At 39.2% G+C, this 17,839-nt stretch overlaps 2 protein-coding genes across 2 annotated transcripts; both read left to right on the top strand.

Annotated features, from left to right (window-relative positions):
* Positions 1-3,270: 3,270 nt before the first annotated feature.
* On the top strand, positions 3,271-6,625 carry miip (migration and invasion inhibitory protein; the record flags this gene model as incomplete). The annotated part of the gene is made up of 9 exons (XM_080026539.1): positions 3,271-3,490; positions 3,941-4,116; positions 4,344-4,452; positions 4,542-4,653; positions 4,741-4,820; positions 4,913-5,039; positions 6,022-6,118; positions 6,271-6,384; positions 6,506-6,625. The coding sequence occupies 9 exons, from the start codon at positions 3,271-3,273 to the stop codon at positions 6,623-6,625; spliced, it is 1,155 nt and encodes a 384-aa protein (XP_079882665.1).
* Positions 6,626-10,145: 3,520 nt separating this feature from the next.
* Positions 10,146-17,353, top strand: tnfrsf1b (tumor necrosis factor receptor superfamily, member 1B). The gene is made up of 9 exons (XM_080025758.1): positions 10,146-10,259; positions 11,686-11,791; positions 14,679-14,804; positions 14,950-15,108; positions 15,505-15,598; positions 15,701-15,999; positions 16,110-16,196; positions 16,397-16,455; positions 16,549-17,353. Exons 1-9 carry the CDS (start codon positions 10,209-10,211, stop codon positions 17,083-17,085), a joined length of 1,518 nt encoding a protein of 505 aa, XP_079881884.1. The 5' UTR covers positions 10,146-10,208; the 3' UTR covers positions 17,086-17,353.
* The last annotated feature ends 486 nt before the right edge of the window (positions 17,354-17,839 follow it).

A 17,839-nucleotide genomic window follows, 5' to 3' on the forward strand; every position in this document is an offset into this window, starting at 1 on the left:
TTATTTATTTATTTATTATTATTCTTTCGGACAATTCCACACAATACACAATTATCTCTTTCACATCATACATCTTAATTTGTGTTGTCCGAAGGGTGACGGAAGAAGCCTAAGGCTTATCGAGTCCCGCCCCCAAACCTTAACCTTTAAGACTATCTGCTCAGCAACTCTGGTGAATAGAAGCTATTCAAATATACCACAGTATCTTATATATATATTTGACTTATTTTATTGCTGCTCTGTACTTCATTGTATACTGCATTTTTACTCTTTTAATTGTCAGTTTTTATCAGTATTTTGATCTTGTTTTTGTTTTGACTTGTTTATTTTGTTGTTTTTAAAAGCCTCCTGTGGACGTGTTGTAAACTAGCATTTATGCTAACACACTGAAAACATTGCATCTGGTTCGTCCAATGTCATTGTCATGTCCATACACTAATAAAATAAAATCAATCAAGGGCTATACTGAATCTATTAGTAGCCTACTAGCCTATCTTATTTAATAATGGAAGAAAAATATATTTTCATTAGTTTGTAGCTTTGCCATAACTACAGATGTATGATATGTCAGCTAGGCTACATGATGTAACATTGAATGTGCCATGTTTTACAGATGAGTTTTACTGACGGAGCGTTGACCCACAAGGACCGTCACACTATCTGTTCCATCAGAGGACTGTTCACTGGGTGGGACAGGTGGTCTCCTTCAGGGCCCACCAGCAACAACTGGACAGTTACATACATGTTATGGCTTTGCTTCTGTTTGAATTATGTAGGCTACACTTTATATTTCCATTTGACTGGCTATGAATAAACTGCTTTATTTTTAAGGATGGTTTTGGTCTTTTTAAAATGTAATGATACTGTTTTATAAGAAATCTTCAGAGAGATAAAGGGTTGAATTAAAAAACGCATAAGTCAATGCATGTAGATCGGTCAGAAAACTAGTCCAACATCCTGACTATGAAAATGTGAGTTTCAAGTAATCCTTTACTACACGAAGCAAACAGTGACAGTAAGCAACACAATACATTTTTTAACAGTAAAACTTTATTATGAATGAGTGATCACAATACAAATGATACATTATCTATTAGATATTGAAAGGGTGTCAGATAATTTTCAGCTCTGACTGTAATTATTTCTATACTTTTTTTTTTACAAAAGATAATGCCTTTCCAGTGAATCTTGACATGATACATTCCTTTCCTGCCTCGTTACTGTACATGTTACATGTTACCTCAGCATGGCTTCACAACCAAAGCTTTCACTCCACTGGGTTGTAGATCATTCCCCAGTTTAACCTGTAGAGACATACATAAAACATTGTATGTTACAAGTTTAGAGAGTTTATGCATAAATACTTAGCTCATATTCTGTTACTGACTGACATATTTAAACTGTATTTACCTGAGGATAATGTCAGGGAAACCAGAAATCTTGATGCAATTTTCACAGTTTTCAGCTCAGACTCCTGCCTGACCAGGTTCAGTTGTAAAGCTTTTCGTTTAGAAGTGGTAAGTGTGCCGATATTTGCTGTAGAAATGAAGCTAAACATGTTTACATCGATCTCCATGCTGCATTGGCCAAAAGTAAACAAAACTGACAGCTGGGCGTGTGCCATGCCCATGTAGGTATAGGTATAGAGTAAATGAGCAGGGCGGTGCATGCACGCCCATGTAGCCCAGAGCAGACTAGGATTTTTGCGAAGGGGGGTAGATGTCAAAACCAAGGAGGCTGGAAAAGGCGATGAAGAAATGGACAATGGTAGAAAACTAATGGGTTTTTTGAACAATAAACCATGAAAACCTCTTCTAGTAGACCTTGGAAATACACCTTTAAAACCGAGATTTGGCATAATATGTCCCCTTTAATGTTACTCCTGGGTTTATTGTTTTGACCTGACACCTTTTGCCACTCTCCTCGCAGGACTTTCCTATCTGTACTGACTGTAGTTTATTCCATCTTTGTAATGTGGTCTTGGGAGTATTTCGTCATTGTTTTCTTTGGGGCTGTGATACCATTTAGGCTCAACTAGGATTTGTTGGCTTGGAAAATGTCATCATACTTTGTTTTCGTTTAATTGGGTTTTAGGAGGAATTACAGTATTTAGTCACTGTGCTGATTTAGTTCGGCTCAGTTTTTGTGCATTGATTAAAGATGCTTCCTGAATTTTATTTTCAAAAGTTGATCTCAACTCAGCTAATTTTATCACAAACAAAAAAATTATTCACATAATGTTTTGCCATGTTTCATTATGTGTAGGCCTATCTGATATCAGTTTTTTTTCAGGATCAAAACCAATCGAGGTAAAAAAGCTTTTAGTTTTTATTGAACAAGCTTCCTAAACACCAGAGGACTGCTAAAACTGTGACTCATTCAAATTGGGTCTTAAAAACATTACTATTCACTGTGGCTGCTCACTGAAATACTTGCACAAATCTCTTCTAACCTGCACTTTTTATTAGCCTGTTTTTATCATCTTTTAAATTCAATATGTTTTCATTCTTAACTGTTTGTCTGCCTGTTTTTGCTTTTGGTTTTTATTGTCTCTTCAATGCAATTTCAAAAATGTTTATGTCTTATGTTTATCTATTTTTATGCACATGTAAATCACTTTGAATTGTCTTGTGTCTGAATTTTGCTATATTTAATTTTCATTTAACTTTTATTTATCCTCGAGAGACCAATTGAGGGGTGACCCTCATTTACAATGACGTCGAGTATGACGTCAATGACGTCAACATAAAATAGCATATAATCTTGTCTTGCAGTATTGCCTTGCCTCTTCATGGGATTTGTAGAAAACACGAAACATATAGGCCTAGACATAGGCCTACATGAAACATACACATGAATTGTATGATTTAAATTAATATTTCTATTATTAGGATGAATATTTCAGCCATATTATCAACTCATTTGCATTATCTTTACAGACCATCATCGGATGTGTGCCAGTCCACTATCTATGGTGCCAGTGTCACTAATTAGGTAAACAGCGCCCTCTGCTGTTCGAAAACATTCTCTGTAGCTTCAATCAAATGTGTGTCTGTCGCTTTAAGAAAAAACTCCAGCGGTCGTAAGGCGTGATGGGTAGAATGTTCCCAGCCAATGAAATCACTGCTATGTATGGCGTTGTCATGGCGCTGGCCGATTCTGGTTTAAAAGTTTCAATCACAATCGGAACATTTTGGTGTTTGTTTGTGTCGCACTCAGTTTTTTAAACGTGGTCTTTAACAGGGTTTAAACCTCAAATTGAAAAATAAAATGTCTTCGACGGAACGACTAGACGTTTTAAGAGAGCGTAACACTGATTTATTGAACCAGCTCAAGCAGCAGAGAGTAAAACTGGAGCGGCTGAGTGGCTGCAAAGGGATCCAAAAGAGGGAGAGAGAGGACGAGGCTGCGCCCGTGGAGACCGTCACCCTCTCCGGCGGAGGACTCGCTCCTGCCGGGGCTGCCCTCGCCAAAGTTCCCGAGAGATTGGGTAATAATGAAACATATTAAAGATAACACGACGAGGCCGACCATACGTTAGATATGAGCTAAGTTCGCTACTAGCGAGATGAGTGTTTATCAGGCTTTGCCAATCGTCCACGATGTGCAGCCTACTATTATTTTTATTTCTGGGCATTGAGAAGGCCAACAATAAGTTAGGTAAAAACTATTTCGTCATGCTTGGTCTCTTGACCCAGACCCAGCCTACTGCATCACATTAAACAGAAACACAAAGCATTGATATACTTTCTCAGTTTTGTTTAACTCTAATTTTCCACACGCAAGTTTCACTCCCAATAGTGTATTTGAATAATTTTAACACTAGATAGATAGATCAATCAATTCAGAGTCCACTATACAGCTTTTTCTGGAGCTGCAAACTGTATAAAAATCCTGTTGTCATTACTGAAGAAAGGTCTTCCTCTGTGTCTCCATCAAGATACACATGGGAGACAAACAAGCATCCAGCGCACTGTTTCAACACCGTGTTTGACCTCCAGCTACAGTGGAGGGACTGCTGAAGATACAGCACCATCATACATTTTCGAAGATAGCGACAGACGTACGGGGCCAGCCAACACCAAGTCCTGCCTTGCAAATCACAGCAAAGAACAGGTAATTTTTTTTTTTAGTTTTCATTTTAAACTTAAAGTTAAGCTGCTCAGAAAAAAGATGATGATAATTTAAATGCTGTTTTTCATGGCTGCCAACTTATGACAGGCAGGCATGATGACAAGGTTAACACTCTGCATGTTATGTGTGCGTTTTTTGTTTGAACTGAAAATGGTTGAAGTAAAACATGCTGACTGCTGTTACTCTGCACCACCTGTTTGTCTTTGTAGAGGGAGGTAGGGAGTCGAGTCACATTTCAGTATGATGCATCTGAAGAAATGTCTGCTGCCACTGACAGGCATCGTTTGCAGCCCTTACTCGGCTATGACTGGATAGCAGGTATGCCTTGTTGGTCTCTGTGAACATGTTCATTTCTTTCTTGTTCACATAATGGCGCTCTAACAATTGATCTTAACGTTCTCTCTAAGGAGTACTTGATGCTGAGGACTCCTTGATAGAGCGCCCGGACGACTTCTTCAACGACCTGCGCACGTTTCGATCGCTTAATAAAGACGAGTGTGTGCGCAGCCCGCAAGCGCAGTGAGTGATTAAAACTTGACAACCCTTGCTGCCGATTATGTGTGTCAAGTTTACCAGTGATTGATGATGGCTTCATTCGCCTCATAGATTTTCTGAGGAGAACCAATCAGTCCTGCCGCTGCCAACGGACAAGGATGGTCCAGAGGCTAACATGGATACACATCAATGTAAGAGGGGTTATTTATTCATTTGAACAGATATTTTATTGTCAATGATGGCTGAAGTAAGTCTCCTCTCTGCTTGCTCACCTTTTGTGCAGGTTCATTCTCTTACAGGATTAACAGCAGGCTATTCCCCGTCCCACTTCACTTTCAGGAGTGCTGCCCGGTGTGCAAAAGGCACAAATCCTCCCACCCTCACACAACTGCTGAACCAGCTCACGTCAGGTAAGGATGATGTGAGCTTTGACTGGCTTTTTAGGACTCACTTATAAACAACACAGCACCTAATTGGTAACACACGACTGATTCATTGGACATACTTTGTACTTGCTTAATGAATCCACAAGCTGTTTGGTGGAGCTGAGATATTTTATGCTGTGCTATTTTTCTTGTTGTTTTTATATTTTAAAGTCTGACACAAGTCCTGCTTATGGCTTAAAGCTGGGGTGGGTAACTTTTTCACGGTAATATTTTGCAAAAATTTCATATTAGCCATTCAGCTAAATGTAAAGTGGTCTGAGAATATCTATTCATCACTTTGCTCTCCCCTGCCTATGTGTGCCACCCCCAAAAATTTCCACCGCTCATGTACACTTTGACCAATCAGAGCGAGGCTCCATTTCTCCATTTTTATTGCCTGTGGGACTGTCCATTCACTTTGGCACTGACGTTGTTGCGTCAGTTGCGTGAGCGTTCACAACCCTAGCAGTCTGACAGTTTGGCACTACGGCAGCCAACAAACAGCAATGTCTACAATCAATGTCCTATTTCCCGCTTAACAACAACTGCTCACACCGCTACGACAGCAAGGATACGAGGAAAGACCGGGAAACACACTAGTTGAAAAGACATGAACGCGCATAACTTTCGTTCTGAGGGAGGAGCTACAGCAGGTAGAGCGTGTCAGGGAGGGACCAGAGAGAACACAAGTGGAGCGGTTGAGGTATTTGGATTCGAATCTCTATCCCAACTGCTATTTTCTCCCAAATCATATACCCCAGCTTTAACTTCTATGTATGTCAATGAATGTCGCTGTAATATTAAGTACCTAAGTATGTATCATCTTGGGCGTCTTTAGGGATTCTCAGTCACCACCAAAATGGGTGAGGTTTCTGATGGTTGTAATAATAGTTTGTTCAGTAATAATAATGATCTACTACTAGCATATGTATTGTCTTGTGAATTCCTTTTTTGTTTTATGTGTAAGGGTCAGCATCCCTCATTCCACCCTCCTGCCACCTTACAAGTACAAAGCTCATCAGCGATGCAGTTTTGACCCTTCTGATAGTTTGGGGTTACCTTCGGTGAGTGAGCGGGAGCCCTCTGCATGATGACAATTCATGCTAAGCTTTGTGAATCTTTGCATATTGTGTTAACACCTGATTACTGCAATGAATAAAGCCAGTTTATCATTTATATATTACATATTCACGGATCTCTGTGTGGTCCCGTCCAGCACTGTCTCTCTGGCTGGTCGAACAAAGGTCAGAGCACGCTGCCGCCACCCAGCAGCCTTGACCTGCGGAGCAGTCTGAAGAGCTCCAATGGCTCACAGAGCAAGGAGCTGGAGGTAAGACACAGCAGGATTTACACTGTATCTCAAACTAAGACCTTTTTCACTGCAGACATTAAACTTGTCATAGAGGGAGAAGCACAATTGGAACTCAAATAGTTGCTTTAATATTTTTCAGGAACTATCCGTGCCTAAAGTGTCCGGTTACCAGATCTCAGATGTGTCTCGCTTGGTTCGTCACAACTTCCAACAATTCTCCCCTAAAAAACTGGAAAGAAACCCTTACCCTTTGCACTGACAAAAAGAAAACATCAACATATATTATAAAGGGATTATATTTTTCTGTGCGCCATCAAACAGCCCAAAATGGTTTCCTTTTTTATACTCATGTTTTAAGTATCTTTATTGTATTTTTATTTTATTTTCAAATGCTGTATTTCAATTATGTTTTCTGTCATATCTCTGTTAAATGTGTTTGCTAAAAGTTAATAATTTCAATAAGAAACAAACTGCACTGTATGTGGTATCATAGTAATCCCTGACCATGAAAACATAGGGGTAGACATCACTAGTTATGTGGTATTATGTTTTGTTCAGGAGTTATGATGAAAAATGCACAATTAGGCTATGGCGGAAAGTAAAATGGTCGCCATGGCAACCATGATTCGATTTTGCAATGGCTTAATATCTGAAAATGTTCAGAGACCCAAACTGTATAAGTGTACCAAGTTTCAAGCTTTTCTGAAAAGGTTAACAATTTTGCACATATCCCCTCTACCATAAAACAGTACTTTAGGAAGCTGAAAATTGGCATAAAAGGTGTGGTTAAGAAAACCCTTAGAAAATAACTTTCCACCACATGGATTCCTTAAGACTTTTAGTATGTTATTACTTACATATTCATGAGTCAAAAACAGTTGAAATGGTTTCTGTTGCAATTTTTGAGAGGTCGGGTTATATAATGCCTGGACTAATAGGTGAAAATGGAATTTGGAGGCAACTGTCTTTTCCAGGATTTTTGAGATGAAGGGCAGATTTGATATAGGACGGAAGTTGTTGAAGGTGGAGGGGTCTGCACCAGGTTTTTTCAGAATTGGGGTGAATCATCTCAGACGCAAGTTCGTGTTTCCCTTTTCAGCACATTGCCTTGGCTCCAGTCTGTGTGCATACTTCTGTTTTTTCAACTTCCTTTGACGCTTCCTGAATGTGGGACATAAAAAACTCTAGAGGCAGATGCTGGTGTATTATACAGAGGTAGCAGTTCACAGGAAACCACCACCACCTATACTTAATGTCAAATACTTTTGCAATCCCACCTATGACACTTTAGTATTTCCAGTTTGTGTCATACATGCTTTGTGTATTTGAATAAGTTAAAACGGTATACACAAAAATGTATAGGGGCACATTCCGTGATATTGTCCAAAATGAACCAGTGAACTCATTAAAATAAATTTAATGGTATTGGTGTTTTTGTTGTGATTCAAGTTCAACAGAAATACATCTGTTTTTGCTAACTTTTACATATTGTGTGTTGCTTTGATGTTTGTTCAAAGCAAAGTGTCAACCGCGTTCTGTTACCTGGTAGCCTGTCAGTAGATCTTTATCTTTGCACTGGGTTTTTGTGATACGAGTGAACCTGCTGTAAAAGAAGGGGCTTTGTGGTACTCCATTTGACTTCAGTGAAGGTGAATGATGCCTCTTAAGTTTACCGTAACCCCTTTTCGAATCCTGAAATGGTACGTTTTTTCAAACCCTGTTCATTGTCATCTGGCAGCGATGCAAGTTGACTTGAAACGGCAACATCCTACAGATCCTACAATGATCAGATACAGAAGTGAAGACAATGATATTTTTCAGAGAGGTACCAGGTGATAGGTGTTTATCAAAGGGGTGGCTGCATTGTGACCATTCAATTTTTTTTCTTATTCCACGTTTTAACCCAATTCCTTTAAATCATAAATACTACCATCCATTTTTTCTCGGTTCATAATAAAGTTGACTGTATTTTTTTAACTTCAGGCAGCCATGGGTCTCTATTTCACACGGTATAGGAATGAACAGGATCTGAAACTTGCCTGAGATAAGGCCTCCTCTGACTGTTTTCAGTTGTACTTTTTCATTGCTTGGTAATACTGGTTTACACAAACCGATATATGAAAGATCTGTTCTGCTGCATGTAACTATTATACTGTGCCTTTGGAAATTGCTCAGCAGTAGTGTACAGTATACCAGATCAGTTCACTGAAACATGAAAGTAGGCCAAAACATGAGGGGAAAAAAACCTACTTCTCTCACGTTTTATGCTGTAGCAACAAACTCAGCCATACACTGAAAGTGTGATTCAGATTTTCATGACACAGCTTACAAGTAATTTTTAACAGACAAGACATAACAGGACAAGAGTGGACAACATGGCTGCTGCTGCTGTACTGCAGTGCCACAGAACTGTTGAGGGTGTGGGAGGGGAAACTTTATTGTGAAATGTCAACGTCTCTCACACAGGAACAAACAAAGCAAAGCATAGGGGCATTCATCTGGGCAGCGGCATGTACAGTACAGTACAGCGGGTGAATTTTTAGAAGACACGTTTTGACTGCAAAAAAAAAACAACCTAAAAGGTGCATGTGAAATTACAAAATCGCTGTTGAGTAATTCAACAGCAGCAATGTGTGCTTTGACGGCAGAAAAGTGTCATGCTAGCTAGTCGTTAACATACTTTTTTAATCGTGAACATTACTAAAAAACTTGTCTCGATCTCTTCAGATTTATTTGAAGACAAAGGAGACTGGAGACTTGTCTTCATAGGAGATGATGCAGTGCTTCAGTGCCAAACAACCTGCAGTCACACAGACCTTAAAACAGGCCTCTGTCACCAATTAGGAAAAAAAACACCAACACCTTATTCAACAATCAGCTACAATATAATGCCTCAGCATAGAAACCCAGCAGCATGGATCAGTTCTTCTTAAAACACATTATGAAGTATTTCCATATAATTTGCTTTTGCTGTAACTGCTGCACTAATCTTATCTGTGTGTGAACAAGAAGAGAACATCTCATTTAGTGCACAAATGACGCAAACTACACAGGAAGCTGCTTAGAAAATCTATTATATAAATAATACCAGTTTTTCTATTTTTCTGCTTCCCTCCTTCAAGTCGACTTGCGAATGATATAATGAGATAATAACTTTTCACAAAGGGGCTTAATGGTTCAATTCCAGTGGTGAGACCAAGATATTGGCGTGGATTTGAAGGACTTCTGTAAACTGTAGGTTTTGCTATGATCATGATGCACCAAAAGTCAGAAAACTAAGAATGAAACCCCTTGACTCTCTATGACCTCCATTGAAATAATTTAATGTTTGACTACCGAAACCAACTGGCTGCACCATGGAGGATTTGTTGTGTTAAAGGTGTGTTAACATGAAATTAAATTTGATCACTTTGTGGAGATCTGTTGTCTGACGATCAGTGTGAAAAATTAATTAAAAAAGTCACATTAGATACACATTGATTCAATCTCATAAAACATGAAAAATTCCAAGTGGGTATGAATATTTTTTGGAGGCATGTCTTTCCTGTGATCAGTTGCAGGTCAACAAAAATATGCATTCATAGTATTTTCATGTGTGGAAGTGAAGCATCGGGTTTGAACATTGTCTCAACGCTGTCTCACCTCACACCACATCAGATCTGCGAACGTAGGTTAGAGCCTTCCTGCTCGTTTCCTTCCTCCAAACACTCGACTCAGTTCAAGGAAACTGCTCCTGTATGCGCAGACTGCTGGCCCGCCTTTAAAAAGAATGATCAGTACAGTGAACACGGTGCTGAGCTGTAGCCTATCCTCTACACTTTCTAATTTTCTCTAAAGAGGCAATGAAGGACATACTGTTACTGCTGGTTCTGCTGAATGCCCTATCTACCAAGGTAGGCTTTATGTCCATCTGTTAGTGTGTCACGCATATTTGCAGTGTTTATCAGGGACAGTGTCCGGATTCATCCGATGACCAACATGCTGCACAAAAACAATGCCACTTTTTAGTTTAGGTTTCACATTGTGATTAATTCAAGGGAGTGTGAAGTGTGTGTGTATAGGTCCTTGTGTGTGAAGTGTGAACATTTATTTTTGTGATTTAAATACATTTCATCCCTTAAAACATGTTGGACTTTGTCCCCTGTCACTTCTCTTTTTTTCCTTTTTAATTTACATTTATTTTCTGTATAAAATACCGTTTCTTTGTTACAATGTTTCAACGCAGCAGAAAGTCTTACTGTATAGATCTAACACATAGTTGTGGTGTTGGTGAACCTGTATGAATATTTGGTTTTGGTCACTAGGTATCTGTGGCAATTTCAGATTGAAATGTCATATTCTTAACATGCCACTTATGAAATGAACCCAGTAACCCTGTCTACTATCTTCCAGGAGTACTGTACATTTCTGTTAAAGCGGATGAGTGAGTCTAGGCACGTAGCCAGGAGAAACAGGAAAAAACAATGCTCTCTTTGATAAATTAAATAATTCTAAGTTCACAGAGGTTTATCTCTATCATCGCATCACATGTCCCCCATGGTCACACACCACAAAAGAAGTCTGTTTTTCGTAAACTAGGGCCTCTATGTTGCCGCCTCTGTTTCCTGTAATACGAGAAATACAGCGCTGCTGTCAGCATATTCTAACTTTTGCTTGTCATCGGAGGCCATTGCGGTTAGAAACTTTCATCTGTCAAGCACAGGGACAGGTGTGTTTTGCAGCTCCACACAACTTTTCAGCAAGTACTGTGTTTCTAGAGGTCCTGTTTACGATGTTTTGCTATGTGTGTGAGAGAGAGGGCTGTACCTGAGTTACTGCATTGATGAACGTGTGCAGTGCCCAAAGCCTTAAGACTTTTGAGAGCCCCACAGAGTAGAGATAGGGTAGAGGTGAAATGAATCTCTTACAGATTTAGAACAAAGGCTGCCTGTTTGACTCCACCTGCAGCTCAGGCCAGCACCAGTGCAGGTGTGGGTTGTCTGGTACTCCACTAAACTCCTGTTTAACGTCAGCCAATGACTGATTTGTGGACTTAAAAATTACTGTCTTTACGATTGCCTGACTAAGGTTTAGGCTTATGAATGGCCTCATTTGCTGGTGCTTTTCAAGGACAAATGTATGGTTGATACAAAAGTGGACTGCAAATTTCCAAGTAATTTCCAAATTACTATATTTATCTCAAATTGCAAAGCCACCAGCAGACGCAATGCGTCTCATGTGTGTCAGAGGATTACGAAGAGAATGTTTTTGTTTTTAACTATCCTCATCTGAAAAGCCTAATATGAGTTGTTTTAAGTTTCATTTCACTCTTTCCCACAGGTCTGCTCTGAGCCCTATCAGGCAGACTCAGATGGGAAATGTCTCGACCCAGCAACAGAGTACCTGTTTGAGGAATCTGGCCTGTGCTGCAAGAAATGCCCCGCTGGTAAGTGGAAGGAATGCAATTTTTTAAAAGACTCATACATGACAGACAAACCTGTATCAGTACAAGCTTTGGCGAGGAGGTGTGAAAAAAGATATACTGGATCTACTGTAGCTAAAGACATTGATCGTTTCCTTGTTTCATCCTGAGGGACCAGCAAGTACATTTATTCTGTAAAGTATTCATCAAAAGGAAAAATATGTGTTTAAAGTAGAGCTAAACTGATGGATCAGTCATTACAATATACAGTGCTGTGTGAAAGTTTGTGAACCCCTTGAGCCTTTTGGAATTTTATTTATTTTAACCATTATTAATTCATTTTTATCAATACCAGTATTTTTTATATGAAATAACAAATGTTTGTTTATCAATTCAACATTTTTCTTTTCCAGAAATCAACTGTTAAAACAGATAAAACAAATGATTTGACAAATGTTGTATGTGCAAAAGTTTGTGAACCCTGAGCTGCATTGCTTAAATCGAGCAAGGTAAACACAATCAGGTGGGCCAAATCGAGTGATGAAATAGACCAATGTAATGAGAGATCTTCAGGGAAGAAATTGGGCGGCACTAGATAAAACAAAGATAAAACCAGGTCAGTTTAGGCCCACCAAACTGAACCCATACAGGTCAGACATGCTCAAAGGGGAAAAAATCTCAGAGGATCTCAGGAATAGAGTTTTGATGTTGCACATTTGTCTGGGGACAGCTATAAATTCATATAAAAAAGTTTGAGCTCCATCGGTCCACCGTGAGGCAAATCATCTACAAATGGAGAGCTTTAAGAGTGACTAAATATCTGCCTAGAAGTAGACTTCCTTCAAAAATATCCATAAGCACCACAAAAAAGTTAAAAAAGCAATGCAGCTCAGGGTTCACAAACTTTTGCACATACAACATTTGTCAAATAATTTGTTTGATCTGTTTTAACAGTTGATTTCTGGAAAAGAAAAATGTTGAATTGATAAACAAACATCTGTTATTTCATATAGAAAATACTGGTATTGATAAAAATGAATTAAAAATGGTTGAAATAAATAAAATTCCAAAAGGCTCAAGGGGTTCACAAACTTTCACACTACACTGTATCTGGCATGAGCTCATTCCATAAAGTGTCAGTATTTGTTTGAATGAAGAAAACTCAGATCAGACTAACCAAAATTAAAAGTACTCATTATGCAGAATGACTCATTTCAGAACAATATTATATCACTGGAAAAGTAATAAGTGATTACATTAATGTGTAAGCCTCACCAATGTGGCAGCTGGTAAAGGTGTGGCCTATTTAAACTACTTTAGATACTGGTGTGGGTATATCTTTATCTAAAATATCATATAATATTACTTGATTTATATTTAATGAACAACTTGACTCTGCATAGGCTAACAAGTGACTAAGACTGTTGAAAATGCAATGGAGCAAATAAAAAGTACAACAATAGCTAAAAAGGCTTTTAGGAAGAAGACTAACCAATGTATTTGACAAATGTGACGACAAAATCACTGCGATTTCTTGAGTGTGAACTTCCCCACATCCAACAAAGAGCAGGACAGAGCTGCTAGCGTTTGCCTAATAGCTTTCAAGATCAGCAACCACACAGTGGCAGCAGTGTAACATCCTTGAGAGTTGCAGCTTGTGAAGAGTGGGAATGCACACATGTCAAGTTGTCAAATATATCAACATAGGTGCGGACATGTTCTCAGTGTGACATTTACCTGTAAGCTTTTTCATCAGATCTGTCCTCCCCCACTTCCCAATTTTGTTGTTAAAGCTCCCATATTATACACTTTTCGGTACTATTATACACCATATTATATGGTCTTAGTGGTCCCTAATACGTTTTTCTTTAATTGTTTGCTGAAAAAAACTTTATGGGGGCGGGACCTGATAAGCCTTTGGCTTCTTCCGTCACCCTTCGGACAACACAAAGTAAGATGTATGAAGATATGAAAGAGAAAATTGTGTATTGGTGGAATTGTCCGAAAGAATAATAAATAAAAAATAAATAAAAAAAACTTTCAGATAATTTATTGTACTATGCTGATGTTCAGCTAATCTCACAATGGCCTATTTTTTAAAAAGAGCTGCAGCTCCCCTCGTAAATATACAATCTTTGAGCTGCCCCCGCCCCCTGTCCGGAAGCGAAGCCAGATACGCCTCGCCCTCTGTCTGTCAGGGCCGTGGACCAATAAGAAATAGGGGTGTGGGCTGCACAGTGGAAGCTTCTGGCTTTCCAGTTTGTGAGGTCAGAAAAGGGGAAAATTCTGACTGTAGTATATTGGGGGGGAGGGGTGGGGGTTTCAGAAAGGGGGAGAGTGAGAATAGGAGAGATTGTTATTTTTAAAAATATTTTGGCAGTCTCTAGGCACACCGTGGACCCATGGATATGTTAGAACACATTTAAAAAGTGCATTTAGCATAATATGTGACCTTTAATATTTGGGAGATAAAAATTGCCGATGATGCTCAAGCAATAATTTGATCCCATGTGCCTTCTTGTTCTATCCTAATCTCTCCCACACAGTGGAGTTAATGGTTTTCACATCCTTCCTCTTTAGTGAGTGAGGATAGCAGCAAATATTAAACTGAATGCCTTCTAGCTGTAAAATTGCATAGCAAAAATCTCTTACTGTGCTTATTCACCCAAGGAGAAAACAATTAACACATTATTACAAGTATTTGATGATTTAAACCTCCCCAGATATTAAATATACGTATGTATGCCAGTATTCTCTGTTGTATGAACAAACATGATTCTATGATGTACAATGAAGGATATTGTGATATTTATTGTTTGACCTTTAAGTTTTCTTCCTGTTAGTGGGCATTTTGGAATTATTATAATTCCCATTTGCTAACATTGATTAATTCATGCTTATATTACTACAGGGCACCGAATGAAACAAGAATGCTCTGAAACTACAGAGACTGTGTGTGAACAATGTCCATTAGGCCAGTTCATGGAGAAAAGAAACTACTCTCCAAACTGCCTCTCTTGTAAGAAATGCAAAGCAGGTCAGTATCTGCACTGTAAATCTCTGTACAAATTGAAATTATATATTTTTTGCTATTTTCTGTTTTAATAAGTGTTACTTAAAAAAAAGATGAAATCATTTTTAATAGATAATTAAAAGTAAAATAGTTGTCTCCATCAAACCAGTCAAAGGTCTGCAGTATGCCCAGAACTGCTCCTCTACCACAAAGTCCCAGTGTGAGTGCCAGCCTGGGATGTATTGCATCATGGAATTTGACGACCCGTACTGTTCAGCATGCAGCAAGTACAAGCCATGCAAATTTGGTTATGGAGTGTCTGTGCCAGGTACATCACCTGTTATTTTAACCGTCATTGTTTGGCAGTTTACCATGCATGTAATCATACTAAAAAAAACATTACAAAAAAAATTGAGGGGATAAACCCTCTGTAAAACGAGCCTCTTTGTGTTTGTGATAGTCCCTGATTGTTATTGCAATTTGGACATTTGAAGAAAGGAATTACTGTGATAGAGTGTTGAATCCAGTGTAAATGTTGCAAAGGGCAATCAATTAAAAAAATGTATGCTATAGATATTTTAATAACTTTGTAATCATTATTTCCATAATTATCATGGTGGACAATTACATAGAATATGTATATGTATCACAAACTCAAAATGAAATGTGCTGGCCTGATAGTAAAATGTTAGTGAATGACAACATGTCTGGGTGTTGTTCTCAGGGAGGGCTAACTCCGATGTGAAGTGTCAGCGGTGCCCCGATGGAACGTTCTCTGATACAGTGTCCTACACGGATCCCTGTCGGCCGCATACACAGTGAGTGACGAGATGGTCACATCTGTATGAAAACAGCTGTTTGGAGATCAGCTCTTTGACCTCTCTCTCGCTCTCTCTCTCTCTCTCTCTGTTCCTCCTCAGATGTCATGGGAGGGTTGTTAGAGAAGGCAACGCCACCGCAGACACCGTGTGCAAACCTGAAGCGTTTATGTCCAACACAGTGCCTCAAACGTCAACTAGGGAGCATCAGACCCAGATTGAGATCACAACTGCAAGTGCAATGATGAACACGTTCTTAGCAACCTCAGACTCCAATGTGCCACGTGAACTGACAGACTACTACACGCCATCTATCAGCCTTCTGCCGTCTGTTCCAGAGACAGTATTCAACCACTCAACCAAAAGCCCACCACCAAACACTGTATCTGACAGTGTTCTGGGTACGGTGACTGATTTAGTGTGTCAAAGCAGTCATTGTGAGACAACTGTGATTGATTTCTGAAAAAGCGTTTTAACATCTTTCCTACTGCTCTACTTCTCTTTGCTGCAGCTATTGCCATCGGCAGTGTCATTGGATTCATACTTATTTTCATCGCCATCATTCTGCTGTGCCGTTGTACATCAGTCCGGAAGAAAGGTAACTGTATAAAAAAAAGTGCATTAATCATGTTCTTGTTTTTGCAAAGAAGCTACCATTATATCTGCTTTATATTTAAGTAAAACTTGAAATACAGAATGAGGTTGACAAATAATAGTCATTATCAGGAACTGTTTGCCTAGCAGTTTTCCCTTCCTTACTCAACATAACGAAGTGTTCACTCCTATTTTTCTCCTCAGATGCTTTGAAATTTCACCCTAAAGTAGATGCAAATGGTAATTGTGAGAATGGTGATAAAGTGAGTAATCCTTCTCTTGAATACCTTTTGACGATATGGATGCGGCCGTACATGATACCGGATAATTAAGCACTTCCTGTCTTCCTATGGCAGATCAATCAGGGTTATTACGGGGAAACACAGCTGACTTCGTTCACAGTGACCTCGCCAGAACAACAATGTCTGCTGGAGACAGGGGAGGGCTGCAGCGACCAGAGTCAGTGCAGTACTAATACTGAAACTCTAACGAGGACAGACGGCTGCAGCAGCTGCGAGTCCATCGCCCCTTTGCAATCCACTGTAGCCCTTCACAACCCACACTCTGCGCTGTCGGAGCCCCTGACTTTACTCTCCAACACAGAGCCTGTCGCTCGCCAGACCAGCGTGATCACACAGTCGTCCTGTTCCTCCCAGCCCACCAGCCCACAGGTCCTCAGCCCTGTGAGCCCCAGTCCCCACGTCAATGTCAACATCACGTTCCACATAGGAAACGGCTCCGGCGGGACACCTTCCGTCATACCTGCAGACTTGACCAAGGTAGACCCTAAACTCCCCTTCGGAGAGGAAGAGGAGTCCTTTAGCATACCACAGCAAGAAGCTGGAAAACAATCACTGATGTCAGTGCAGGAGAGCGAGAGTTACAGTGCATGAAGAGTCACCTGTAGCCTATGAAAGACTGATAAATCAATTTAATTATCTTTCTTTGTAAAAAAAAAAAAAACAATCTGACTGACAACAAGATGCATTTGTAGGTATAGCATGTTTTTTTATGAGGACACCACAACAAGGTTAGAGCCAACCTTCATGTTGTTTCCATACCAAAGTCACCAACTGCCACTGTATGTGTTCATATGTATATAAAGTATGTTGATAATTATGTGAATATAAGTATTTAGAGTATACACTGGGTCAGCTACAACATATCCCATGTCAAAATATATCCAATGTTGTAAAAAGTTTACATCTGTGTAGTTGATTCAGAACTACCAAGGTTTTGCACAATAAACAAACAATGTGTATTTTGTGTTGTTGTGTATGACAGTCAGAGGAGGCAATCGTATTTTGATCTTTATCAAAATCCAAAACATCAAGAAAAATCTATAACAGGTGCAGAATTCACAATCCAACTTAAAAGTGCAAGTGCAATATGAGCTAAATGTATAATTAAAACTGTTACTATTAAAAGTAATGATAGCCATTACTTCTGAAGCATTATTTTTGTAACCATGATTTTAATGTCCTGGCTGGTCATTGTGAAGCAAGTTTCAACCGATTTAGGCCTACTTTTGGGTAGTTTTATTTATTAATTCAAAAATGATGTGCGAAGGAACTACAGCGTTACAAAACTGTAGGGGAGTAAATTGTGCAATATTTTAATTTTAAATGTAGGGAACCATAGACTACT

Source organism: Ammodytes marinus, assembly GCF_949987685.1.
Source record: "Ammodytes marinus genome assembly, chromosome: 4".
Taxonomy (NCBI): domain Eukaryota; kingdom Metazoa; phylum Chordata; class Actinopteri; order Uranoscopiformes; family Ammodytidae; genus Ammodytes; species Ammodytes marinus.